Source organism: Hippocampus zosterae, chromosome 4 (assembly GCF_025434085.1).
Source record: "Hippocampus zosterae strain Florida chromosome 4, ASM2543408v3, whole genome shotgun sequence".
NCBI lineage: Eukaryota > Metazoa > Chordata > Actinopteri > Syngnathiformes > Syngnathidae > Hippocampus > Hippocampus zosterae.
Genome location: NC_067454.1, coordinates 2707052 through 2734638, shown reverse-complemented (window position 1 = coordinate 2734638; position 27587 = coordinate 2707052). Strand labels below are relative to the sequence as shown.

The window sequence follows — 27587 nt, the reverse complement described above, 5'->3', positions numbered from 1 at the left end:
CAAAATAAACAGTTTCAAGAGTCACGCGAGACTTTATGTGATTATGCTAACGAGCCACGAGATCTGGACATCGTATTTTATGTCCAAGCCATCAGCGAATGCTAGTGCTAACAATTAGCACTTTTCTGCCCTAACGCACATCTTTGCCTGTTATTATAAAGCCGACTTAATCGTCAACCCGCAACGTAGCAGCCACTTTGTGGTTTTATCCGCATAAGCCCTTAATTGTAGTGCATTTGTTATCATTTTCAAAGCGCACACATGATGAACACCGGCAAAGAAACCGGTTAGATATAACCCAAGAAATTTATGTTAGCCAGTCGATAAATTCAGGCTGGAGGCCTAGTCAATGAACATGAACTACGCTTACTACGAAACAGACATCTGTCTCCTTTGCGGCAGTAGAGGGGAGCTCGCTGGCCTCTCCATCTACACGGCCTCCTATCAAGCGTCTTCTAAGTTCGGGCAAACAAACTGGAGAGGTTCAATAGGCGTAAGGCGGAGGTTTCTCGAAGGGGCCTTGAGCGGATCCAAAGAGGACCGGCGCGTTGGGTGTAAGCATGAAGCCGCCTCCCGCTTCCTGGGTGGGCCCCTGCTGGAACATTTGGGTGGCACCTTGTGAGGGTGGCTGACTCTGGGTTTCTTCGGAAGGACACGTCGTGCCGACGGGACCTCCCTCGGGGATCATTTGTGGGGTGGCGGGTCCCTGAAAACCACTGCTGGTAGTCTGAGGGGAAAAAAAAGAAAAGGAAGGTGACGTTACGACCTGTTATGTACCTGCGAGCCACTTTACAAGGTAGACGTCTCTGATCCACTGGAAAAAGGACACTTTGATCCTCTACTCTTTCATCTAGAACTGCTTCAGACAACAAAGTGTATGCAGAAAAATGGTGAAGATAGGACACAGACAGTCGTTCAATGTGTTGTCTTGTGTTATTTTTGTTATTTTGACTACAAAATGGCGCAGCGAGAGTGGCTGCCTTTCCAGCGGCTCCTATATTTTGTTGTTCTACTTCTTGCTTTCATAACTTTGCTGCTGTGAATTGGGAATTTCTCCATTGTGAGACTAATAAAGGTTATCTTATCTTATCTTAGACCTTGAGATTGAGATTTTTCAAAGAGGTAAATTGAAACTGTTATCATCCAGAGAGATGTTAACATAATTGTATCGTTATTTTTGTTGCTGCAGTTTGAAGTGATGAAGAATTGCCCTGCTTTAACCTGAGTGCGTTTCCATAGAATCCTGTTAGTGCCTGGGTGTGTGTTTATGGACGATGTGCTGTATGTTTTATATTGCAGAAGGACAAATGGAATTTCACTTGAGGGTGCTGACAAATAATGAACAATTTCAAGTAATAAGTCCACGCAAATGACCCTTCAAACTATCCCGAAGAAATGATCACGTTTCATTTTAAGTCACGTCACACGGTAGCAGCGACAGCTCTGATGAAGGCTGAAACGATAGCCGAAACTGTCGGCTTGGTGAGTGTTTTTCTCTTTTTCTCTTCACACACACACAAAAAAAGTAACCTTCAACCTAATTCAACTAGTTAAGAAGACCAGATGAACGTCACAGCTCTCTGTCATTTGCCTTCTACGGCGGTCCGGAAGACTTTATTAAATGAAAAACGAAAACTGTATGGTTGCAATGTCATACTGCTCCATTGTGCTGTGTGACCCCACCTGCACTGTCCCCGGATAATTGGGGTAGGCAGGAAGATTCTGCCCCGGAGGACAGAAGCCAGCATAGGTGAGCATATGCTGAGTGGGGTTGTACAGGATATGGGGCGGCGGCGCCGGGCTTGGTGCCATTGCTGGAGTCGGCTTCTGCTGCGGGGTTTTAAGGCGTGAGTGGAACAACGGCGTGCGGGCCGAGAAGCAGATTTAGAGCACCGATTAGTCACCATTACTCACATACATGAACGTACTGAGCTACATTTCAATTCCGCTTGAATCAAGGTCCCTCGCTTCTTCTCACCATGTCCTTGTAGGCTCCAAGGATGGCGGCGGCGATGATTCCCAGGAAGAGGCCGGTCACGTTGAGGACCACCGAGGCCCACAGCAGACGATGGAGGTGGATCACATCCCAGCAGCCGCTGACCCCGGTGAACTCAAAGTACTGGGGGTGGTACTCTGTGCTGTAAACACACAAAATAGTCATCAAAACTGTCCAAAAGTCCCGGCAGAATTGTTTGTTTTCCATTTCGCCGTCAGGTCTGACGGCCGATTAGCAACTGTCGACTGTGCGTGGCCATGCAACGTAACTGCTGGAAAGGAGGTGAGCGATAACGTGTGCCAAACGTTACCTCTCGCAGTTATAAAGGTAGCAGCAGTAGCAGGTGTTGCTTCTCAGCTTCAACTTGCAGGATTTGCCCGATGAACCGCACGTCATCTGCGAGTTTTCAAGCGTTCAAAAGGTTACTGTTAAGGACCTCACGGGTTTAATGCTCAATTTGGACATTCTCTGTCATAAATTTGGCGAGCTACTTAACTCATTCACTCCCAAAGACATTTTTTAACGTCCTTTCAGACTTGGTCCAGAATTGGCTGGTATTGAATGAGTTAAGCTGTACTTTTTCAGCTTTCAGGATGAGTGCAACGTCCAAACTAAAGAATTACCCGTTTAACCTTTTTTTGTATGACAATAGGGGGCGCTCTACACATGTTTGCTGTTAGTTGTCATTGATTGCATTTTGAGCAGTAAAGTCGTTGAACCACTAGGGGCGCTCTACACGTGTTTGCTGTTAGTCGTCATTGATTGCCTTTTGAGCAGTAAAGGCGTTCAGCCACTAGATGTCACTAAATTTAAAACTTTGGAAAGAGCTTGGCTTACAATTCACACTTGCATTTGGCCATACCGTCTGTAAACTGCAATGTGTGATAAAATGTCGCTTTTTAGTGTCACATTCATGTCCAATTGTATCTGTCATCAATAATCATGCAACTATAAATTTTGCCAATTGACAGAACCGCTCAAAGAAATTAACGCAGCAGCTTGAGTGACGTCAACGGCAACTGCTCAAACTTTCTTTCCTAATCTCTCAAACCAGCAACGGCACACGGTATCAAAGTGAGTGTGTAGCTTCACCTCAGTGTAGTAGCTGTCAAAGACGTAGCCAGATCCACTGGTGTAAAAATCACACATGTCCTCTTGCAAAGGTCTTATGTCCTGTATAGGAGGGTTAAAAAAGAAATTCAAATAAAAAGACAAATGTCGTTAATGCTGGGGCGTGCAGAGAGGGTGGAGACAATGGGGCGGTGACCCCGGGCATCAACCTGAGGGAGGCGTCCGGGGTTAGGGTCTTAAAGTCGGGTTTTAAACTAAGGCTATTGTTCAAAGTAGGGTTTCAAATTTGGGTTAAAGTTTCAAAATAGAATTTTGAAGTAGGATTTTAAACTAGGGTTAGGGTTTCAATTTAGGGTTTCCAATTATCCTGACCACCCCACACCTTTCAATCAATTCTTTTCCCGAAGGAATGGGCAAGGGTCATGAAAATCGGCCCCTCGCCCCCAGCATCCAATGTTGCTTTGCACCCCACCGAGCCTTCGTTGTGCTCACCAAACAATCCCAAAAGCTTTCGCCAGCGCAACCGTTTCAAGGTTTCCCATTTTTCCACGTCGGCGCGGCTGTAGCAGTTTTACGGCTCGCGCTGCAGTTTAGCAGCCCACCTCCTGCACCAGGATGATGGAACGAACGAGCTCATTCGATGATTTCATTGCGCGAGCCTTGCCGGAGCACTGAATATAAATTCCGCTGTCCCGTGAGGCTGCGAGCCGCCTTTGATTGCATTCCTGATCAATATCGGCCAAGCCGCGCCAAGAGCCCCCCTAGTCATCCACACTCATTAAAATATAAAGTATTTGATATTTCACTGGCTTAATGGGCCAAGCGGAGCTTTTGCTCATTTCCAGGAAAGTGGGACGGCAGTGGACGTTAGCATGTCGACATTTTCCGTGCTTTCTTTCTACTCACGATAAATTCTGATGCGATGATCCCATCCACGATGGCGCAGAAGAAGGACGCAATGACGCCAATGCTGACAAAGATAATGGCCGCTATCAGCTTGGAGAGAAGAGACGTGGGGGAAAAAAAAAAAGATGGTCATGTGTCGTATAACTTTATGAAAAGCGACGTGGCGACAAAGCAAAATTATCATGATTCATGCCAGATATGACAGCATAGTTCTCTGCTGTGTATTCTAATTGAGTAAAAATAACACGCGCACACACACTCACACACCTACACAACACACACACACTCGCACAGATACACTCGCTTGTTCCGAAGCCCCGGCTACCCTGTGACAGATGTCCCATCATAAACTTTATAATAAAATTTACAGTAATGTCTCCGCATCATTTACTGTGTTCAATTATGTCACCAGCTAAGTACCTCCCATACATTTGACAAATTAATTTAAAATACTCTATGGAATCATTTTGCGTCTGTATGAAATCAGCTCTGTTATGCGTTCAATATATCTTATCTATATATATATTGCGCGTCGTCCCGCACGCGGTCTGTCCTTCCGTCTGTCCCTTTTCAAAACGTACCTACTTCACCGCGCCGCTGCGCGCCGCCACTGCGCCGCCACTGCGCCGCCACTGCGCCGCTCAGGCAGTGGCTCACTACGATCGTGCGGGCATATTAGCAAAAAAATGTTGTCTACCCACAAGCATTGCAATGAAATGAAATTGTTAGTTATTTAGTAGAGCTAAACATCTCTTTATTTTCGCGATAAGCAATGAAGATGAACAAAAAGTTGAACCAAGCAACAACACTTTTGTGGGCCGAAGGCCCACCTTACCAGCCTTCCGCAGGAACTAGCTGATGAGCCGTCCGGAGGGCGGCGAACCAGCTAGTGTATGTATATATATATATATATAGTGTATATATTTTTTTAACTGTATGCTCCACATTAAGTTGCCGCTGTAGTTTTTTTCTATTCAACATTCATACATGTTTCCAACATACAGTATCATATTTCACAGCTGTAGGGGGGGGGCATACTATAATTTATGACTGACGGTGTTAGATTGCGGTCTGATAACAAATCTTAATTGTACCTTTTCACCAATGTGAATATTAGAGCTCGTTCCTACCGACTGCTGTCAGGCTGACGAATAAAAAATAACAATCATAATAATAATAATAATTAAATGATGTGAGGAAAAATTGTAAATAGTACTGCGATTTATCCATTTTGTGTTCATATTGCATTTAATTGAAAGATGTTTGTTGTTTTTTTTCTCTTCTTTCTTCTTTCTACATTCATTCTTGCTGCTGGAGGCTGTAAATTTCCCCAGTGTGGGACGAATAAAGGATATCTTATCTTATCTTATCTTATCTTATGTCTGTAAGGCTTAAGTGGCTGGTAAATGTCTTTTTCAAGTTTTGCTAATGGATGATGTTTTGCACCGTTTCATATCCGTTTACTTAAACGTCTTGATTGCTGACCCCTTCCCACCTCGGCCGAATTGTTGCTTCAAACTAGCCATTATGATCACCGCTATGACTTGGCAATAAAGGGACTAAAATTTGCCAGAATGCGTTACAGACCGGCCACAAAGCTTCTAGGGAAGTGTCTTTTGGACAGATGTGACAAAATATGAGGTTAAGGCAGCGCTTCTCAATTTTTTTTTCTTCCCGCCGTCAGGAACAATACAATATTTTGCGCCCGCAGCCCAATTTTCGGCAATAATGCATAGTATAATTTTTCGATTAAACTGTCAAATTCAGTACATGTCTGCAGAAGGGCTGATACTTCTTGTGCGCTCTCTGACAATAAGCGCACCACTGCCACCAACTGTAGTGGAGGTGCAATTACACTTTATTCTAATCAGAGGTGCCGAGGATGAAGCGGAGCCTGAGAGGGGGGGGGGCGAGTCTTTTCCCTTGCCGGTCCTTTCCTCTGGAATGACCTTCGTTAGGCAAGCCCCCGCCCTGTCCCCAAGTTTTAAAGGGTACCATCCATCTCTATCTTACATGAGAAACGCCGACACAAGTGGATGACTGTTGAATGAATGAAAGCACAGCGGTGGGAAGAAAAAGGAACAACAATTTTCCGGATGGGATTTTTTTATCTGCCCCCAGCCCAGACTCTCCGCTTCATTAGCTGTTTAAATGCCTCGACTTTTACGGGCTCCAAGCGGGAGATGAGGCTAGCGGCACGGACAATAGAACCAGACAAAATGCACGGCTTCACATTAGCTTAGCACCAGCTGTCAGAACATAAAACGCATTTACGCGCACTCTGAACAGAGCCTCTAATGTGCCCTCATGTGCGTAGATGAGCGATGCAAGGCAGCATTTAAAAAGAAGGAAAGAAATGCAAGCTGCCTTGCATGGGGAAAAGAATATTTTCGACGCCGTGTGACAAAAGTCACCACACGGTGTTTTTTCAGTGCTCAGTGGTCCGGCGACAGAGCACAATAAGAAGTGAACGTCCCGTTGCCTGTTGGTTAAAATACGATAATGTTCCTCGTGCTGCAAGGTGACCGGGAAGGCTTTTGTCTGTGAAATATAGTGGGGGTGTCAACAAGAGCCTTTTAGAGATGAGAACAGAACACTCGTCTGGTGAAGCGTTTCGTCATTAAGTATAAAAGCCACTGTGTCCAAAAAGCTACGGAGCACCGCGACATTTTGGCGGAGGAAAAAAAAAAAAACTTGGTGCGCACAAACTACTCATATGTGCACACAAAGTACAGAATTTTCTCCAGGTTTATGTAATAATAAAAAATAATAAATTACTAATAATATCTTGGAATATATTTCGTTGTGGGCGGCCCGGTAGTCCAGTGGTTAGCACGTGGGCTTCACAGTGCAGAGGTACCGGGTTCGATTCCAGCTCCGGCCTCCCTGTGTGGAGTTTGCATGTTCTCCCCGGGCCTGCGTGGGTTTTCTCCGGGTGCTCCGGTTTCCTCCCACATTCCAAAAACATGCGTGGCAGGCTGATTGAACACTCTAAATTGTCCCTAGGTGTGAGTGTGAGTGCGAATGGTTGTTCGTCTCTGTGTGCCCTGCGATTGGCTGGCAACCGATTCAGGGTGTCCCCCGCCTACTGCCCGAAGACAGCTGGGATAGGCTCCAGCACCCCCCGCGACCCTAGTGAGGATCAAGCGGCTCGGAAGATGAATGAATGAATGAATATTTCGTTGTATTTATGAATTAAGGGTTGGGTTCAGCAATAAGTGGATTTTTTTGGGGGGGGGAAATGTCATAGCTATAATAATGAAAAGCGCTTGCAATTCATCTTTCTTCCACCGTTACTCAGCTTTCGAATCAAACACTCGACACCGACAAGCGGATCCGAGCTGCCACACGACACCGTCAAGTCCACATGAAAAATTCAACGACAGACGCACTTGGTCGCTGTTTTTCCAGACAGCCTTTATAAAATTATTCCAGCATCTCTGTGAAAATATTTTCGATCAATCACCAATTAGGAAGTGAACTAATGTCGAGCCGTGATCAACTTCTTCAAGGAAGGAATGAACATTTCTCCATCGGCTTCTGGATAAGTTGTGCACCGATTTTAAGATTTGTAAGCTCTTAATGGTGCTGCCCCGCCATGCTTCCAACTTGCTCACAGCGTCACAGCCACCTTTGAGTCACATGTAGTACTCTCAGTATACTCAGTATATTTATAATACATATAAATTAAACGTTTAATTTTTATGATCTACATAATGATCTATGTTTACATCCACTATCTTCCTTTAAATGTCATCTTCATAGAGCCAGTCGTGGTCTGATTGCAGCGGAATAGTTGTGAGGTGTGCTGGAAGCGTGACAGAGTAGTTTACGGTGAAGGTTGGAGGGCATCAGGGATCAGGTCTAAGCCCCTTGCTTTTTGCAATAGTGGTGGATAGGCTGAGAGAAGAGAGCAGACTGGAATCCACACGAACCATGACGTTTGCGGACGACAGAAGACAGAATATGCAGTACAGTATGAGCATGAATGAAGGGGGGGGGGGGGGGGGGATGGGAGGCAGGCTGTTTTATTTGATTTGCTTCCTAAGATTTTTGATCAAACTAACAGCACAGAAAAGCTCTCGGTCATCTGTATTTATTTGTAGATAAGTCGCCGACTGAAAAGCACATGTTGCAATAAGTGAATAGACCGGAAAACAAATTCTTCAACCCAATTTGTGTTTTGGTAAATTACCAGAGAATTAAGGTCAAAGGTGATTTTATAACAGTTACTGTTCTAGTTTTGGGGTCTCTGGTGTTATTGTCAGACCTTGTATCGCGCAATGTGAATGTGATACTGAGAAATAAAACTCCCTCAGCTCCTGGCAGCGCTCTGCCAATCTCATATTTGTCTAATTGTCATTTTATTGACGTCAATTATGAAAAAATAAATAAATACAACCATCACAAATCTTTGAGAAGACATGCTAAAAAAAGTAAGCTTTTCAGTTCGGGAATGGGTAATACGATCACATTTATGTGGCTCCAATTCCACGAACAAGCACTTTGGCCGTGTGGCTGTCTCAAAGAAGCGAGGCCCCTTCAGCAAACAACCAATGCTAATTCATTTTCAGTTTTTGCCACCGAAATACGGAGCCAATCAGAATCTCTTTGGCTGACCACAAATGCAGTCATGAAGGGCGACCAGCGCCCAGAGAGCAAGGACGCATTACTTGGGCAGAGGATAATCGCATTTTTCCTCATGTCAACAATTTCCTGTAAAACACACACACATGACATGAACACAATCTTTGATATATGGCACGTGTATATTTTTTCTATTGATCTATCGATCCGTCACGTTTTGTCATTTTCAGCAAACTGGATTAAACAGTGCTCCATGAAAACCTAAATTGTGTCATGTGACTGTCCATCGCAAGCAAGGTTATTATAGTTATGGAAAAGGGAGGCTTGTTAAAGCTAAAATTGGAAAAAATATTTTCTTCAACAAAATAAAATAAAAACGTCAAGGAACTACAGATGCTGTTCATAAAACTATAATTAAAGCGAAAATGTCCTTTTCTTTTCACACAAGGTCATTTTAAAATAATCTATACATAATCTAAACAGTCATTTGGGAATTGTAGTTTGCTTTAGTTTATTACACATCACTTAGCAACCTTTTTTTTATTCTCTGTGTATAAAAAAAAATAATAATAAAACTAACACTAAAACTAATAAAAAATAAACGAAAACTAATTATATACAGTATATATATAAACTAAAACAAACTAACAACATTTGCTCTTAAAAAGGAAATAAAATTTAACTGCACTGAAAAATACAAATACATTATAACAACTGTTTTTTTTTTCCAACCACATTTTTAACGAGGTTCAGAAGACTTACCATCGGCCTGCGGTTTTCTACCAGGTGGATGCCAACGATGCCCAGAAATGCCCCAAAACTCAACTGGTTGAGGACAGCAAGCAAAATGGAGATTATTCTACAAAAACTCAGGCTAAAGCGTCAAAGTAGAGTTATGAGTGCTTGCCACTCACGGTGATCCCCGGGTAATATCCGGCCACCGGAACGTTGTCCGTGCGAGTGGCGGAGATCAGACCCACGGCCAACACCACCAGAGATAGAGTCAGTAGAGCCACAGTTACCCACAGAGCAGTTTTCTTCCTCCGGACGTACGCAACTGTAGACGGGAGATACTCTCAAAGGGGGGCACCGCAATCAGGAGAAATATTTTGATTTGAGGGATACTTGCTTGCGTTGAGGTTCAGTTCAATGAGAAAATACGACACAATACCTTCTGGGTCCAGGATCTCGGTGTCCGGTGGCTGAGTGGTCTGGCGAGCTTCTGGCTGTTGCATTTTGATTCGGAAAAGATGAATGAAGAAAAAGGAAGGATCTCAACAAGCTTGCTTGTAGTTTTTAGGTACCACAACTATCGCATCCTCCAAGGTGTCTGCTCACAATTGACACATGATATACATTAAAACATTTTTGCCCCCAGAAGAAGTGTTCACCACAGCTGAACCTGAGCTCACTCGTCTCAACTTTGCCTGAAGCTGAGAAAGAGAGAGAGAGAGAGAATGAGCATCCACAGTCGTTCACTTCTTTCCTCATACATCTTACATGAGCTTGATTCCGCAGGTTGGTGTTATGTGTCTGCTCATCATGCTGTTGAGTTGAAGAGGGTGTTTGAGTTTACAGCGCCCTCCGATGGTCAATCTATCCAAAAATGGAAACGCTGTACTCGTGAGTTGGGATGGGTTCTTGTAACATTTTAAAATAAGACCAAACAAGATATAAGTCGAATCATGTACTTCAATCAATGCATCCGTATGAAAGTCAGTCATTCTTTGACTGAATGGTCGATTTTTTCGGCTAAAAACGCCTTACTATACATGGTCGTTTTTTTCATCTAAAAACGCCTTACTATACATGGTCGGGTTTTTTTCGGCTAAAAACGCCTTACTATACATGGTCGTTTTTTGGGGGGGGGGGGGGGAAACACCTTACTATACATGGTCGTTTTTTTTCGTCTAAAAACGCCTTACTATACATGGGTGTTTTTTTCCGGCTAAAAACGCCTTACTATACATGGTCGTTTTTTGGGGGGGGTAAAAACACCTTACTATACATGGTCGTTTTTTTTTCCGTCTAAAAACGCCTTACTATACATGGTCGTTTTTTTTTCGTCTAAAAACGCCTTACTATACATGGTCGTTTTTTTTTCGTCTAAAAACGCCTTACTATACATGGTCGTTTTTTTCGGTTAGAAACGCCTTACTATACATGGTCGTTTATTTCCCGGTTAAAAACGCCTTACTATACATGGTCGTTTTTTTCGTCTAAAAACGCCTTACTATACATGGTCGTTTTTTTCATCTAAAAACGCCTGACTATACATGGTCAGTTTTTTCGGCTAAAAACGCCTTACTATACGTGGTCGTTTTTTTCGTCTAAAAACGCCTTACTATACATGGTCGTTTTTTTTCCGTTTAAAAACGCCTTACTATACATGGTCGTTTTTTTCGGCTAAAAACGCCTTACTATACATGGTCGTTTTTTTCGTCTAAAAACACCTTACTATACATGGTCGTTTTTTTCGTCGAAAAACGCCTTACTATACATGGTCGGTTTTTTTCGGCTAAAAACGCCTTACTATACATGGTCGGTTTTTTTTCGTCGAAAAACACCTTATACATGGTCATTTTTTTCGTCGAAAAACGCCTTACTATACATGGTCGTTTTTTCGTCTAAAAACGCCTTACTAAACATGGTCGTTTTTTCGTCTAAAAACGCCTTACTAAACATGGTCGTTTTTTCGTCTAAAAACACCTTACTATACATGGTCGTTTTTTTCGTCTAAAAACGCCTTACTATACATGGTCGTTTTTTCATCTAAAAACGCCTTACTATACATGGTCGTTTTTTTCGTCTAAAAACACCTTACTATACATGGTCGTTTTTTTCGTCTAAAAACGCCTTACTATACATGGTCGTTTTTTTCATCTAAAAACGCCTTACTATACATGGTCGTTTTTTTCGTCGAAAAACGCCTTACTATACATGGTCGTTTTTTCTTCTAAAAACACCTTACTATACATGGTCGTTTTTTTCGTCGAAAAACGCCTTACTATACATGGTCATTTTTTTTCGGGTAAAAACACCTTACAAGGGAAGTTCCCTCATGACACAGAGCAGGTGGATCAAGTCACATCGCAGGTCATTGGGTAAGGTGCCAGCGGCGTATACATGAAAAGCATGCTAATTTTTTTTCCATGAAATACATGCTACTAGACCTTTCGTAGTATATATATTAGTGAGGAAAAAGTAGAAATGTGAAAACGGTCAACAAATGAGACCACTGAAATAAGCAGACTCAATGTTTTTTCATCTGTTTAATAAATAAACAGAACCCAAGAAAATGTCTTTCCATTGGAAGGTTGTTAACAGTAATATGTACAGTATAGAAACAGAAAACATTTCATTGCACAAGTGCGTCCCGTACATTCATTTCCATAGAATACATAATGCCATAGACGAGCTAATGAGCAGTATGCAGAGCAGCAAGTTGAGCAGGCACGATAAGTAGGAATGGCATTTTTTTCCTGCATATACAATAACAGTTACAAGGAAATTTTACATCAACCATTTGGAATTACCTGCAATGCTACATAAATTGGTTTAAAATGTAATTGATAAGTTACAATATAGCCTGCTTAAAATAATCTGGCATTGGAGGCCAATCTGGGATGAAATTGACAAATGGTATGTAACACATAAAACATAAATGGGTGTTAGAGGACACCACGAACAAAGCCAGTGTCTGTCTAATTAAAAAACAAAACAAAACATTGCGACACGTTTGAAGTTCGGACAGATTAAGTGTGAAGCGGAAAAAAAAACAGCACAATACGTCGCAGGCACATTAGAGCTGAATTGAAATGAAACCACACGTAGGTCGGATTCACGCCTGGAGCAAACGTCTGCCAAAGGAGACTCAATCAGTTGGGTCACATACTTGACATCCATGCCCTGTTGTCTAGCTCGGTAAAAAAAAATGGACACAAAGTGTTTGTGTGATACGAGTTTAGGACAAATTGTTCGTTCTTATGACTTTGATCAAGATCAGATCACATTTTATGGCCGCTTTAAGCAGCGATCAGGATAATTCCAAAGCGTTCACATGCATGTTTTTTGCAACTGTATGGAGAAGAGTCAAATGGGTACAACAACTACAAAGTAGAACATCAAGTTGTTTACATTCATTGGAAAAACAAAAATTACAAAATTAGTTTTTGGTGATACTCGAATGTGTGTATACAGCTGCATTTAACAGAATGACACAAATGATAAAATAAAATGAATGGAAGGAAGAGTAGTTTGGATAGTGAGTAATAAACATCTTCAAAAAAGGTCAGCTTAAATAAAACAAAAAAAAAACTCTTTGTGCAGCACCCATAAAATGAGATGAGATGACAAGACAAAAGCTGACTTTCATTTTGACTGCCAAATGAATGCAAACCGCATCGCCGCCGCTGTATTTCCCAACCTCGCGGCAGCAACATCTCTTCCGGAAACCGGGTCCGGTCATGTGACCCCGGTCGTTCTTCGTGACACCCATGCGTGTGTCGTCACCCTCCACAGGATTGGTGCCAGCAGCAAGCTGAGGGTGCTGACGCTGAGAACCAGCAGGTACACCTGAGGAGAGCAACGTACCGGACATAAAAAAAGCGACATGAAATACTTTTTTTCGTACATTTGATGAATCCTTGTTAATTGTTCCGTACTTTCGACAACCTAACTCAAAGCTCAGCGTCGAAACTGACCTCTCTGGAGATGATGCCGGCACGACGCGCCCGACTGCTGAGGACGAAGGAGAACTCGCTGACCTGCGCCAGCCCGGCTGAGACGATCCAGCGGATGTGACGAGCGCCGGGCGGCAAGATCACGTACATCACCAGCACGGCCATCATGAACTGAGAAGGAGGAGGGGAAACAAAACTGCAAGAGGGCAACGAGAATTCAATGCAACGGAGGAGGTCAAAGGTCAATTATATACCTTCAAGATGACAAGCGTGAGTGTGAGCGCAACCAGGACGGTGAGCTCGTACAGTACAAACGTCGGGAAGACGTGGAGCCCTGCAGCAACGGAAAGAACGTCGCGTTACGATCGGCGGCAGTCGTGAAAACGGCGAGGCGCGTCTGACCGATTGAAGCGAAGAAGATGATGGCGAGGAAATCTTGAATTGGCTCAAAGCATCCCTTGACCTCTGCGGTGACCATGTGACCTTGGGAGGAGAGCAAGGCTCCGGCTAGGAAGCAGCCCAACTCCATCGAAACGTCGAGAAAATCGGTAACCTGCATGAGCGAGCATCGAAACGATAAAGACGTACAGCGGCCACAACCATCAACCACTGAGAATCAAATTTAGGGGGAACCCCCCCCCCCAAAAAAAATCGCGTGGTACCGTTAGCATGAAAAAAACAAAGGCCGCGACCCCCAGCACCAGGATCTCCTTGTTGCCTTTGCTCTCAGCGTGCAGTTTCTTGCAAAAGGGGCCGACCGCAAAGGATTTGAGCGCCACGCACAGGAGCAGCACCGCAGCCAGAGACGCCAGGACCTGCGCCAGCAGTTTCAGCACACGCAGGCTCTCGAGCAGGAAGCTGCCAGCGCACACAACCGGAAGCTTGCGGCTTTTACATTCACGCTCGGCGGCGGCGGAAGTAACGTGATGGGCGAGGTCCAACCCACCTGTCGGCGTCCCCGCTTTGCGCCTGGATCATCGTGGGCATGACGGCGATGAACAGGCCCAGCTGAACGTCTTGCATCACGAGCGTGCCGAGCAGTACGCTGCTGTAGTCCAGGTCACCTGCGCCAACGTTCGAGTTCATTCGTTTGAACGTGAAATATTTGTCTTTTGTCGCGTTTTAAAAATCATTGCATTCGCTTTTCGCAATGTCCGAACGTCATCGGGGTCGGAGGGTTGTGTTTTCCAGGAATTATTTTCAGACCGCAATATTAGTTACAGGCGGCCCGGTAGTCCAGTGGTTAGCACGTGGGCTTCACAGTGCAGAGGTACCGGGTTCGATTCCAGCTCCGGCCTCCCTGTGTGGAGTTTGCATGTTCTGCCCGGGCCTGCGTGGGTTTTCTCCGGGTGCTCCGGTTTCCTCCCACATTCCAAAAAACATGCGTGGCAGGCTGATTGAACACTCTAAATTGTCCCTAGGTGTCTTAGTATGCCCTGCGATTGGCTGGCAACTGATTCAGGGCCTGCGTGGGTTTTCTCCGGGTGCTCCGGTTTCCTCCCACATTCCAAAGACATGCGTGGCAGGCTGATTGTACGCTCTAAATTGTCCATAGGTGTCTTAGTATGCCCTGCGATTGGCTGGCAACTGATTCAGGGCCTGCGTGGGTTTTCTCCGGGTGCTCCGGTTTCCTCCCACATTCCAAAAACATGCGTGGCAGGCTGATTGAACACTCTAAATTGTCCCTAGGTGTGAGTGTGAGTGCGAATGGTTGTTCGTCTCTGTGTGCCCTGCGATTGGCTGGCGACCGATTCAGGGTGTCCCCCGCCTACTGCCCGGAGACGGCTGGGATGGGCTCCAGCATCCCCCGCGACCCTAGTGAGGATCAAGCGGCTCGGAAGATGAATGAATGAATGAATATTAGTTACAGAGAGAAGATGAGAAGCGGCGTCAAGATGAGTAGTCGTGTCATTTTTGTACTTTCTCGTGAGAATGTTGCCATGCGCAGTCGTAGCAACTGAGGAGACGATTTCTTCCAGGCCGTAAATGACCGACGAAGAGCCAAACAAATATTCTGGATGGGCCATTCTGTGTAATTATGAGCGTTTCAGGTCAGTGTGCGACACTAACCTTCCTTCTCCCCTCTGCTTCCTCCCGCTAAGAAACGAGACACTAATGGCGTGCTGGATAGGGACAGGCAGGTGGCTATGAAGACGGTCTGGATGGGTTGGATGTGCAGAACTCGTCCCCAGAGCAAGCCGCTAACAACCATGAGCAGGCACAGGTAGCAGGAACCCTGCACGGAGGTCTTCCAGACCTACACGAAGCAGGTTTCAAATAGTGTCGCGTCAGGATACATTTGACGCCACACCCGACTGAAGTCTCACCTTCCGAAGGCGCTCGGGTGAGAACTCCAGCCCGACCACAAAGAGGGTGAAGAACACCCCCAGCTCTCCCAAAGTCTCCACTTGGACCATAGACTGTTTGGGAGATCAAATCAGCTTTCTCGGTGAACAGGAAGCGAATACTTTCAGGGGACAGACAGACCACGCGACTCCCCAAAGCCACACCTTGATGCTGTTGAGACCGGACGGTCCGAGCAGGACCCCGCAGATGATGTATCCAAACATGGGAGGGAGACCCACCAGAGTGCACATCCAGCCGCAGGGCAGCGACAACATGACCACGGACACCAAATCCTACAAAACACAGATTTGAAAAATAAATGCGACCGAATGACTGGGAGTATGATGAGCAAATGCAGAATTTTGTAGACCCCCGTGAAGTGGTTTGGGGTCGGACTGACCTTGATGAAATGATGGTCTGCCCTGGGCATGGTGGAATCTCGGGGCTTGGTCAGCACATACTGGTTGTTTTGAGAGTCGATGAGCATGCTCAGGCCCAAGTACTCGTCCGCTTCCCTCGGACTTGATTTGTTTTTCCTCACGCCCCCGTTCTCTTCGTCTTCCTCCACTCTCAGCACCGCTTCGACATTCACACCTTGGATCTACGCGGCAAAGCAAGAGACAAAACACATCTCTCGGCCTGGACAACTGGATGGCTTTGATACTAAATTGTATTGTTGTTGATTTTACTGTTTGGTGCTTTCTACCGCCTTTACTACCGATTTGTCTTACTGTTTATTCATTCATTCATTCATTCATTCATTCATCTTCCTAACCGCTTGATCCTCACTAGGGTCGCGGGGGGTGCTGGAGCCCATCCCAGCCGTCTCCGGGCAGTAGGCGGGGGACACCCTGAATCGGTTGCCAGCCAATCGGAGGGCACACAGAGATGAACAACCATCCACGCCCACACTCACACTTAGGGACAATTTAGAGTGTTCAATCAGCCTGCCACGCATGTTTTTGGAATGTGGGAGGAAACCGGAGCACCCGGAGAAAACCCACGCAGGCCCGGGGAGAACATGCAAACTCCACACAGGGAGGCCGGAGCTGGAATCGAACCCGGTCCCTCAGCACTGTGAAGCCGACGTGCTAACCACTGGACTACCGGGCCGCACCTTACTGTTTATCGTGTATGTTAAATCGCTCCATGTCCAGCACTTTGTATGCAGCGATGGCTGTTTGAAAGTGCTCGAGAAATACTCTTGACTTGACTTGATAAAGAAGAGACTATCTGGAGAAAGATCGATTTTCCCGATGTGTATTTTGGGCTGCTTTAGGGATCCTACGGACAATTTTGAAACGATGCGCCCACAGCGGGGTGAATAGTTCACCTGTTTATTGTTGTCGAAGGCGTGTTCTTCAATGGCCTCTTCCAGTCGGTCCGCCGCCTTCCTGACATCCTCCAGGATCTCGTCGACAATGGACAGGGTCTTATTCCGAGCAAGGACGCTCTTTGCGGCCTCCTGCTGATGCTTCTGCGCAGCCACCAGTTCGACATACTCTTGCTCCTCCTGTAGGGGGCGGTCACAGGCAGGAGAGCACAACCAACATCATATAAAATGGGATCTCTTAAAACAGGGGTGCCCATTAGGTAGATCCTGATCTACCGGTAGATCTAAGACAGGTCCCCAAGTAGATCCGAGGAGTGTCGAGAAGAAAAAACAAACAAACAACCATTTGTGTATCTTTGTAGATGTTAGTAATATATTTTTTGTGTTAAAATACACTGCACACTAGTCTCATTTTACAAAAAAATAAAATAAAGCAGGTAAATCTTAAATTTGTGTGTGTGTGTGTGTGTGTGTGTGTGCGTAGATCCCGTGAGGTTAGTTGACCAAAAAGTAGATCTTTGATCCAAAAAGTTTGGGCACCCGTCTTAAAAGGTCATTATCGAAAGAAAAAAAAACTAAACTGCGCTATAAATTTAGAAATCAAAAAGTGTGCTTGCCAAATGGACCTCTGATTGTAATCAGGTAATATGATATCCATATGCTCATTTGTCACCTTTTGTAGATTGACAGAAAGTCCACAATGTGTAAAAAGTCGCAGTTATTAACGTGGAATGCATTGATGGAATTTTTGCGCTCAAGCTTGAGAGTTGCAGATCCAACCGGCCGCACGCGTCTTGCAACAGTATTTACAATTCCGTCTGTAACGCCGGATGAAAAAGTTACGCGCGCCGGCTTCGGCGAACGGGTGCGGCTGCCAAGCTGGCTCAAAACCCGCACGCGCTGTCCTTTTATAAAAAAGCAAATAGAGCTCGATAAGGTAGATGGCCGCGAACGTGGCAAAGTACACACATCCGGACTCTCGTTTTTTTTTTTTTTTTTTCCTCAAGTGAAAGCCATTCCCCTATGGGAGGGACTCATTCGGGGAAGGGTTTCCATCTTATGTCCTGCCTTGTCAGCGCTGGCCAGGGTGCTTTTCGCTGCACAACCCCCGCCGCTCCCCATGAAACGTTCTTATTCATTCATTCATTCATCTTCCGAGCCGCTTGATCCTCACTAGGGTCGCGGGGGGTGCTGGAGCCCATCCCAGCTGTCTTCGGGCAGTAGGCGGGGGACACCCTGAATCGGTTGCCAGCCAATCGCAGGACATACAGAGACAAACAACCATCCACGCTCACAATCACACCTAGGGACAATTTAGAGCATCCAATCAGCCTGCCATGCATGTTTTTGGAATGTGGGAGGAAACCGGAGCACCCGGAGAAAACCCACGCAGGCCCGGGGAGAACATGCAAACTCCACACAGGGAGGCCGGAGCTGGAATCGAACCCGGTACCTCTGCACTGTGAAGCCCACGTGCTAACCACTGGACTACCGGGCCGCCCTTAAAAAAAAAACCTTTTCAATATTTCATGGGGAATGCTCTAGTTCAAAAATGATTGACGATGCGCGATCCCCTCTGGGAACACGTCGGCCAAGAGGATGACCAGAAAGTGAGAAGCCAGATTCGGCTCGCCCTAACCTGGATGGCGGCTTCCCTGAGGGCCTCCAACCTCTGCTTGCTGCTCTCCTTCATGTTGCCCACGTCTCTGTAGTCTCCCTGCAGCGCCCTCTGCAGACTGCGCACCGCCTGGAATACCATGTGCTCGCTCTCGTTCAACTCTTTCTGGAAAACTTGGATCGTGTGCACCTGCGGGAAGGCGCAGATGCATGCTTAGAAAAAAAATAAAATAAAAAAACGCTGAACAGATTGTTCAGTCAGGGATGTCGGAGCTCAAAGATCACGTCAAGATAAAAGTACCGTACAAAGAGGAACAGCGTTTTACCTGAAAGTGCCGCTCAGTCTCCGAAAGGGTTTGGTTTCTCTTCACAGCAGCCGCGGCTTCTGCCAACTTGTTTACGACCGCGTTCTTTCGGCGCAGGAGGCTACCCAGCCACACGCAGTTGTGGACCAACCAGGTATTGCCCAGTGCGGCCGCACGCCCGCTGCGTTTCCTGGCGGCATGTTGAGCCCTCTGGTTTGTCTGCTGCGCAGCAGAAGAAGCCGCAGCCAGGCCAAGGCACAGGAACAAACAAACAATCTGCATCCAAAGCGGCTAACTCGTTCCACCGGTGAGCGTTGAGGGACTAGTAGGCCTGAAAATTGGGCAGACAAAAATCAAGTAAGGATCAAGCGGCTCGGAAGATGAATGAATGAATGAAAAATCAAGTATCAAGGACATGTCTGTCATTTGACATATGTAATAGGCAGCCCGGTAGTCCAATGGTTAGCACGTCGGCTTCACAGTGCAGAGGTACCGGGTTCGATTCCATCTCCGGCCTCCCTGTGTGGAGTTTGCATGTTCTCCCCGGGCCTGCGTGGGTTTTCTCCGGGTGCTCCGGTTTCCTCCCACATTCCAAAAACATGCGTGGCAGGCTGATTGGACGCTCTAAATTGTCCCTAGGTCTGAGTGTGAGTGCGGATGGTTGTTCGGTTCTGTGTGCCCTGCGATTGGCTGGCAACCGATTCAGGGTGTCCCCCGCCTACTGCCCGGAGACAGCTGGGATAGGCTCCAGCACCCCCCGCGACCCTAGTGAGGATCAAGCGGCTCGGAAGATGAATGAATGAATGAATGAATGAATAGTTTCCCCCCCCCCCCGGACTAAAATCCTTGAATAAAGTGATGGATGGATGACACAAGCAATGCTCGCCCTGCCACCTAAAAATGTCCCCCTTCCCTCCAAAATGACCGGTAGTGTATCTGAATACACCTCCAACCTTAAAATCCGTTGACTGGAAAGGACAATAATGACTTATACAAGAAATTCATTCTTATGTCATCAGAAGCAAATTAGGTGCAAGCAAGTTGTCTTGTGATTTTTTTTTCCAAGCTGGGAATCTATCAATAAGTTGTCAGCTACATCATTGAGGAAAAAAAAACAAACTGGGATACTTGTTTGTGAGTGTTGTAGGTCAGTCATTGAGCTGCCTTACAGAACAGTGACTATTTAGGTAAGGTGTGGTTTGAGCTGGTCAGGTCAAACAACCCATGTTGGCTTTAATTACTCAACACCACCCAGTTGCTGAGTGCATTCGACACGAGTGACTATGACAAGTGTTTGCATTGCAGCACGACCTAAATATTATAAGAGTGTCAAAACGCTCAAGACCGCACCCATTGATTCTCCGGGAATCCCGCACATTGCCCTTCACCGATTCAGTACACTTAAGAAATTCAACTCATGCCCGAGATGCTTCTCACCTGAGTTAGCATTAACAAAAGGGAGTGACGTTAACTTCCCTCGCGACAGCTCTGTCTTTTTTTTTCCAGTAACTGGAATGCCGCTGGGGTACTGCTGCTTGTGCTGGAGGTCAATAGCACCACTGTTCACAGGCTAGCTGCTGTCGTGAAAATATTCATCCGTGTAAAGATTTTACAGTTGGGATATGATCTGGTCCGATGTCTAATGTCAATTTGTGAGAAGATATATAAAGTATATATGGAACCATTTGTTCAAAATCCTTTGTACTGACTGCACTGTGATGAAAATCATATGGTACACTCAGTACTATGTCACTGGATACTAAATATTTAAAGAGTGAATGATTTGTTTGGCAAGAGGCGCTTGTTGTATTTGGGGCAGTGAACAGTACAGTAAGAGGAAAAACATTTGCTATTTAGAAATGTAAAGAGAAACAGTGGCCAAAAAGTAACAAGAGAAAATACTTGGAGACTTTTTTTTTATAACGAACGACATTATGAACACGAAAACGCATAATGACAATTAACGACTGACAATCGTCCTCCTTGTTTCACGGGGAAACACACGCAGCAACGATTCCGTACATCCAACAGGGGAATGAGCGAAAAAGTATGCAATGAAATTGGGGGGAAAATCGTGACAGATCCTACCTACCATCACGCAAAGATGAGGAAGAACTTCGGACGGCGAAAACAAATCCAATTTGACCAATATCCAGTCTAAACACACGAAAAAGGCAACAGCTACCTGCGAAAGCTTACTTGTACTGCGTTGGCTTTCCGATGGACGACTGCTGAATAATCCGGGGAACAATCAGGTTGTTGTATTGCACGGATGGCTCCCCCCTCCTGGCCCAGTCGAGCCACATTGCTTAACCAAGCCGGCCTCCGTGCATGCAGCTTTCCAGCGACTCACTTGGACATCAACTTCAACGTTTACTTCCGTGAACCGGCCTGAAGGATAAACAGCAACAGCTGATGCTAGCCAAGACAGGACAGGACAGTCGCTCGCTCAGTCACCGGGGTAGGTAAAGAGACAGTTTTTTTTCCACGACAATTTTTTATGTATTATTCTTTTATCATAAAGCGGTGATAAAGTTGTACCTGTTCTCTCCCTGCGGCTGTCAGACCACCTCGATTCAGTTGAGTCAACTCAACATTCGCTGTACTCCCATGACACATGAAGCTAAAGCTAACAGAACTTTGCCAACGCCATTAGCCTGCATTAGTACAAACGGCCGTTTAATACAGAGTACGTCATTAATCCATCGCTTTAATGCGAAAATGGGGGTAATGGAATGGCCATGTTCAACGTTGCTCTGAATTCGGTTGTGTTCTAGGAGCCATCCAATATTACTTCCGAAACAGTTTTCTGCTTCGGTATGTATGGGAGTTGTAGTTTTGATTTTCTGCCCGAGCAAGTACAGTGCCCCAAACTGGTACAACTTCAACATTGACGTCGAATTGATCATAAGAATAGTCATAATAATATTTTTTATTCTTGTTTTGCGTCTCCAAAGTGCAGTTCAAGAATGGAAGTCGAATCGTAGCATTGCTTAAGCAATGTGCTAAAACTCAACGTGACACCCACCCTCCCCAACCCGTCATTCCGAGTTTTATAACCACCGTTTTAGAGAAACTTCGATTATAAATGACAACCGTGGAATCTCTCTTAAGTAGTGTCGGGACCAAGCAATCTTCTATAAAGGCAAAAACATGTTCTGTGGTAATCTTTGTGTGAATAGGCCCACATTAGATTAGTGCAAACCTCGACGTCAACTCACACGGCTTTTGGACTACACGTCCCATGAATCCCCTGTGAACACAAGCGTGCTGTTCTACGGCGCATGCGCAGAAAGGCTAAATAGGTATGTTGGCCAAAACAGCGGGTGATAAAATGGTAGGTACAATTCAAAACGCGAGGCCAGAACAAGTGCTTCAAAATGCAAACGCCGCAAATGTCCGTTCTTCATAATGTGAGGTTCTGCTACACAGTTGACCGTCATTTCTTTAACCTTGAGTCGCACTGGATGAAATATGATGTAAAGGGAAGGTCAGTGGTTGGTATATTTGGAACGCGCACGAGAGCACTTGTGGCACGTACCTTTCCCTTTTTGGTAACTGATGCCCCCCGCAGGCGCTCCTCCGGGTCAGGAGACCACTCGGAGAGCCCGTTTGATTGTGTCACGGTGAACGTGCTGTTCGATACCCCGGTGGGTCGGGTTGGCAATTTTTGCAAGTGATGACCTTCGAGGTTAATTTAGCACAGTGGGACAATTGTGCAAATCATCGGGGACGTTGTGTTGACGCTTTTGGAACTCCTTCATCCTTTGATATCAGAATCAGAATCATCTTTATTGGCCAAGTATGTAGAACAGACAAGGAATTTGTCTCCGGTATCACACGCTGCATTAGTGTCATCGTAAACAACAAAATCTTTATATATATAAACACACTTATACCTACACCCTCGTTGTATGAATAAAAATCTTAAGCCAACACTGCCTGTCATCAAACACATTTGTATCCATATCAAATGCATGCCGCATTTTAGAGGTTGTTTCGCTATAGCTTTAAAAAAATATATATACTATACGCAGTACATTTCTATTGCTTACTAGACTGGTGCGTGGCATATGAAAATAGGTTTCGCAACTCCGCTGAACTCAATCAAGGTGCATTCATCCGGCTTAGTGGCGCTTATAAATAAAATGTATTATTATTATTATTATTAGTGTTTACCCTGTGGTCCTTGGTGTGGATTCTTCCTCCAGCACAAGTTAAAGTCATCACAGAGAGACAAGGTTCGGCAGTTCATGTCCTTCACGCAGGCAGGAGAGAGAACTGCTGTGTACTGCCTATCACAGAATGACTGGAAACTAGAAGTCGCGACCGATAACTACTTCCAGAATCCAGACCTTTACTACAAAGAGTCCATGAAAAATTCCGTAGATCGCAAGAAGCTGGAACAGCTCTATAACAGATATAAAGGTGAGCAGTAGGATTCATGCCAGGGGCTGCTTGCGGTGGTTTGATCGCATTTCCGTTCAATCTTTGCAGATCCCCAGGATGAGAATAAGATTGGCATCGATGGAATCCAGCAGTTTTGCGATGACCTGACCCTGGACCCGGCGAGCATGAGCATACTGGTGGTAGCGTGGAAGTTCAGAGCAGCCACGCAGTGCGAGTTTAGCAAGAAAGAGTTCATGGACGGAATGGCAGACCTTGGGTGAGTGATTGTGAAATGTTGTCATAAGAAATGTAATTTTCAATTGCAAATGAAAAGCACGGCTTTTAAAAAGTGATGTGCAATGTTAGTTTCATTACTCTGGATAAAATCCTAATGTTTCAATGAGAATACTTTTATTTGTCTTTGTTCCCCGTAGCTGTGACACTCCTGACAAACTGAAGGCCGCCCTTCCCAGACTAGAGCAAGAGCTAAAAGACACTGGAAGTTTAAAGACTTTTACCAGTTTACCTTTAATTTTGCCAAGAATCCTGGGCAGAAAGGTTTAGGTAAGGTCAAGAGTAGACATTTTTGGTAATTTTTTTTTTTTTTTTGGGGGGGGGGGGGGGGGGGTTATTCAGACTGTTTCTCTCCATAATTCTGAATTTCTCAGAGTTAGAGATGGCCGTGGCTTACTGGAATCTAGTTCTCACAGGTCGCTTCAAGTTTTTGGATCTTTGGAACAGATTCCTGCAGGTGAGTGGAGAAAGGTGTCATGCCGTCCCGAGTCATCATTCACTTATCCCCCCCCCCCCCCCCCCCCCCCCCCATCTGATGAAATGTTTGCTTACTGCGCTTGAATTCAGGAGCACCACAAGCGTTCCATCCCCAAAGACACATGGAATCTCCTTCTGGACTTCGGCAATATGATTGCGGACGACATGTCAAACTACGATGAAGAGGGTGAGCTGATGAAGTTGGGATATTTGACATGCACGAGGATCGCCTAACCGCTCCTCTTAAATTGTTTTCTTCAAGGGTGATGAATTACAGGACACGACTTGAATAAATCGCCTCAAAATTTTGCATATGAGCTCCGTTGAAATGTAATATATTTTTTTCATCTCTTCTCAGGGGCGTGGCCTGTTCTCATTGATGACTTTGTGGAGTTTGCACGACCAATTGTAATGGGGAGCAAAAGCGACATGACATAGTGTTTGACTCGTGCTTTGAATGGACTTATCCCCCAATTGTTTTTTTTTGTTTTTGTGAATTATATATATATTTTTTCAAGCACATAAGCCAAAAAGACATCTTCAGTCGTCTTGTCTGTTCGCGGATGAAGCTGTGCCAAGATGTTCTTACGCCGACTTCAAGTGGACTTGAGAAGTGACGGTCGTCTGGTACTTGGCATTTATGGACAAAACGTTCATCGTGCTGCTGCGGACTTGGCTCACTGACCTAAATCTTTTGCACAGCAGCGAGAGTGAGCTTTTGGTGCAGTAGTAGGTGCCGTCTTCCTTTTGTCCGTGAATGGAACAGCACATTAAGTCGCGCGTGTTTCTGTCGAACGAAGCCGTGCCCTTGGACGATCTCGCTGACAATCGCAGTGAGAGCTGAGCAAAATGCGTAATGTATGAGTGGTTTGGTTCGGGTGCATGAGGAGTATTTTAATTTGCTTTTACAATTAATAACATGGTAATTTACGTCTCCATGTGGAATGAGTTCAATATCCAGCTCTGCATTTTGTACTCGAATTTGACAGTTGACCGGAGGAGTAGACATTTTGAGTTCAATACCAGCAAAATGACAGTAATCGCAGTACTGTACCTAATAATTTGTAGTTGTACCTCAATCGCATACTCTCTTCAAACACAGCTGCCTTTTATTTCTCAATAGGTTTAAGCAACGTGTGAACTGTTTTCTCGCGTCCTGGTGAATGCTGACCTGCCAACTACAAACTGCACTGATTTACTCTGTTTTGCATACTTTTATCACATTTAGCTGCTACATTTTACATCATACAAGCCATCAGTATTTTTAATGTATTTTGTTGACACTGTTTGAGGTTTTGGTTTGACTCTCGGGAAGTTTTTCATAAAAGGTGTCACTCTTGACATTGCTGCTGCCATCTAGGGGTGCCTGCGGGCAGTACAACGGCACCTGCATCAATTAATCTCATTTCCACGCACGATCTTGCACTGCTGTCCGCAAAAAGCTGTCATCTCGTATGATCTTGAAACCCTGCATTGAATGTGAATGCTACAAAACAGGGTTTGTCCACAGTGAGCGATGCCCGTGTTCGACAGCACCGGGTTGTTTGTGTACTCTAGTACGCCGATGTGTACTTTGGGCACACCGTAGGTGTCTGCACACCCTTGTGGAAATATGCAGATGATGTGAAAGCTTATGTAACTGATTGCCGGTGACCTCATTGCATGACCGCAGAACAGGAAAAGGTAACGTTCGATGAGCAACGCGTTACATTTTGTGCCCGTCCTCTTTCTGGTTAACCCAATAGTTTGACTTGGCAAAGGAGAGTGATTGTTACGTCCCAAAGGTGTGTTTTACACAAGAATTTCAATAAAGCATGCGTGTGAACTGGATTTAAGACACTAGGATGTGGCTTTTCTCTTTTTATTGCCTGCAATACAGTATGGCGAGAGGGATAGGTGAAGTCACGGGGCTTTTCAGTCTCAAAAATAACCTGTGACTTCCCTGGTAGCTCTGCCTGAACTAAACATCATCCATAAGAAAACTAAATGTACAACAAAACAAAATATACAACATAGGTGATCGTATATTAACTATTTACAAAGGAGAAAAAACACTTTCAATGGTATTTACGTGATGCCGCTGAACGCATCACACACAGCAGAACGGCAGCACAATGCACAATAATGGCGGCCGCGACGAACCGCGCGGGTACACGCCAGCCACACTAATAGCCAAATGAAAAACGACACGAAAAACTATACAGTACAATCAAAAGGAAAGAAGCATTACCTGAAACATAGTATGGCGAGAGGATAGGTGAAGGCACGGGGCTTTTCAGTCTCAAAAATTACTGTGCAACCACAAAAAAAAAAAAACACCTGTTAACTCAATGGATAAAAACTTTCATTCGACAAAACTTAAATTAAATGACGACACAAAAAGCAATGTGAACTAGGAACAAATCAGAGAACTAATTAAATACACAGCACAGTAGAAAAAGGAAAACAGTGAAATATTGTAATTAAACTCGAAACGAATCCGGACCGTCAATGAAACTTGACTTGCCCTGTGACTTCCTGGTGTGCCTGAACTACGGCGGGAAGCTGTTGCGTCACTTCCGTCATAATTCCGTCATAATTTAATAAACGCAATATATCACTCCGTTACACATGGAAGCAATCGGGTCACTGCACATGAGTTTGAAGTAAATGAATCAATTTTTTTATTTTGTGACAGTAGCTCCTGTATTTGCATGCGGTTCATAATCCGCCTTGGTTAATATGTGAAGCCGGCCTTTTAAAATAGCTCATACACATGATATCATTGGATGAGTGCAAGCAGATCAAAATACAGGCTTGTACACATAAAAATATCCGAGCTCTCCTTTTCAATCCATTACTCGTCCATTTTCTCTTCCCCTCGCTGCACTTATAATTGTGGGTGGAGCCTATTCCAGATGACTTCGGAGGCGAGGCGGGCAACACCCTGAACTGGTCACCAGTTCATTGCGGGCCACATAAAGACAGCAAAAAAAAAAATGTAACCATTCACACTGTCATGCACATTTGTGACAATTTTGCGTCTTCTATGAATGAACGAAGCACATTCTCGGGATGTGTGAGGAACCATCAAGAAAAAAAAAACAACTGCAAGCTCCGCACACACGTTTCATCAGAGATTCAAATCAGATTTTCGGCCCCCGAGGCAGACGCGATGACCACGCCATATTCATGAATGCAGTGTCAAAGTAAAATAAAACTTGCGAAACAACGCAGTGCCGTAGCAAATACGAGACTCGTTTTATCAATTTGAGGAGATAATCGGCATACAAATATGAAAAGTCTGGACATGTACATCACTCAATACTGCCAGAAACTGTGTGTGTATTTGTGTGCGAGACTTGTCTGCTCGGTAACAGTTGTTCATAATAACTTGTGGTAATGCTTTGTCTCCTGTTACTTTAGATGTTTGGCTCTCCAATCAAATGGCAACTCACAACTGTGTGTGTTTGTGTGTGTGGGGGGGGGGGGGCAAATCCAGTAACACATTTGAGCATTTTCTGGAATAGGCAGAAATGACGCTCAAGCGGAACACTTGGGCACACAAATGTAAAAAGTGTGTTTGAAAACGTCAGCAATAGTGT

At 45.0% G+C, this 27587-nt stretch overlaps 3 protein-coding genes across 3 annotated transcripts; 1 reads left to right on the top strand and 2 right to left on the bottom strand.

Annotated features, from left to right (window-relative positions):
• On the bottom strand, window positions 1–10078 carry LOC127599085 (transmembrane protein 255B). The gene is made up of 9 exons (XM_052062757.1): window positions 9732–10078; window positions 9475–9617; window positions 9323–9385; window positions 3974–4063; window positions 3089–3169; window positions 2307–2392; window positions 1979–2138; window positions 1684–1830; window positions 1–727 (listed from the first exon to the last, which is right to left on the bottom strand). Exons 1-9 carry the CDS (start codon window positions 9793–9795, stop codon window positions 485–487), a joined length of 1077 nt encoding a protein of 358 aa, XP_051918717.1. The 5' UTR covers window positions 9796–10078; the 3' UTR covers window positions 1–484.
• Window positions 10079–11817: 1739 nt separating this feature from the next.
• tmco3 (transmembrane and coiled-coil domains 3) lies at window positions 11818–21658 on the bottom strand. Its single transcript, XM_052062670.1, has 15 exons — window positions 21385–21658; window positions 21043–21261; window positions 18865–19174; window positions 18561–18728; window positions 16922–17101; window positions 15989–16189; window positions 15753–15881; window positions 15570–15662; window positions 15313–15499; window positions 14189–14306; window positions 13905–14100; window positions 13645–13795; window positions 13497–13576; window positions 13264–13413; window positions 11818–13135 (listed from the first exon to the last, which is right to left on the bottom strand). Exons 3-15 carry the CDS (start codon window positions 19123–19125, stop codon window positions 13025–13027), a joined length of 2025 nt encoding a protein of 674 aa, XP_051918630.1. The 5' UTR covers window positions 19126–19174; window positions 21043–21261; window positions 21385–21658; the 3' UTR covers window positions 11818–13024.
• Window positions 21659–21865: 207 nt separating this feature from the next.
• Window positions 21866–25833, top strand: dcun1d2b (DCN1, defective in cullin neddylation 1, domain containing 2b). Its single transcript, XM_052062799.1, is given in 8 exon segments — window positions 21866–22180; window positions 23055–23271; window positions 23341–23509; window positions 23667–23728; window positions 23731–23796; window positions 23901–23983; window positions 24094–24190; window positions 24362–25833. Coding segments are annotated over 8 exon segments (804 nt in total). The 5' UTR covers window positions 21866–22150; the 3' UTR covers window positions 24442–25833.
• Window positions 25834–27587: the final 1754 nt, after the last annotated feature.